At 68.0% G+C, this 777-nt stretch overlaps 1 protein-coding gene across 1 annotated transcript in view; it reads right to left on the bottom strand.

Moving 5' to 3' along the window:
* ZNF710 (zinc finger protein 710) overlaps positions 1-776 on the bottom strand; it is a gene marked incomplete at its 5' end in the record, with an annotated part of 6,285 nt that extends 5,509 nt beyond the window's left edge. Inside the window, one exon of the mRNA XM_004692998.2 lies at positions 33-776. Within this exon, the coding sequence (XP_004693055.1) occupies positions 33-776 (744 nt within the window). The remainder of the gene's footprint in view (positions 1-32) is intronic.
* Between the last annotated feature and the right edge of the window lies 1 nt (position 777).

Here is a 777-nt window from a genome sequence, read left to right as displayed (position 1 = left end):
GCCCCCCCCCAGCGCGGGCGGCGCGGCCCTACCTTGTGGGTGAGCGAGTGCTGCTTGAGGTGGTGCACCTGGCTGAACTCCATGCCGCACTCGGTGCACACGAAGGGCCGCACGTTCTGGTGCTTGAGCATGTGGTTCTGCAGCTGGCTGCGGTAGTGGAAGGCCTTGTCGCACTCCAGGCACTGGTACAGGGTGGGGCCCTGGTGGGAGGCCAGGTGGCGCTTGAGCTGCGTCAGCGTGGAGAAGTCCAGGCCGCACTCGACGCACACGTGGCAGCGGCCGCTCTCGTGCTTGGCCTCGTGCGCCTTGAGCTCGCTGGGGTAGGCGAAGCCGCGGCCGCAGAAGCGGCAGCTGTAGGGCTTGACCTCGGAGTGCAGCAGCATGTGGCGCTTGAGGTGGCTGGTCTGCGTGAAGGCCTTCTGGCACACCTGGCACTTGTGCGGCCGCGTGCCCTGGTGCGTGAGCAGGTGCGTCTGCAGGTGGCTGGGCTGCTTGAAGAGCTTCCCGCAGTGCGGGCAGGCGTGCGGCTTGATGCCGTTGTGGCCCAGGATGTGCGTGACCAGGTTGTACTTGGAGGTGTACGACTTCTCGCACATGCGGCACTGCCAGCGCTTCTGCCGGTCGCCGGCCTCCACCAGGTACGAGTCGTCGATCTGCACGTTGATGTCCAGCCGGTCCAGCTGGGCCTTCTTGTGGCGCTCCGCCGTCGAGCCGGCCGCGTCGGCCTCGAACTCGGCCGCCTCCCGCCACACGAAGCCCTGCTCCGGCTTCACGGGC

Source organism: Condylura cristata, unplaced genomic scaffold (genome assembly GCF_000260355.1).
Source record: "Condylura cristata isolate star-nosed mole 26May11 unplaced genomic scaffold, ConCri1.0 scaffold00035, whole genome shotgun sequence".
Classification (NCBI taxonomy): Eukaryota; Metazoa; Chordata; class Mammalia; order Eulipotyphla; family Talpidae; genus Condylura; species Condylura cristata.
The sequence above is the reverse complement of the archived record's forward strand: the minus strand, read 5'-3'. Positions and strand labels throughout refer to the sequence as shown.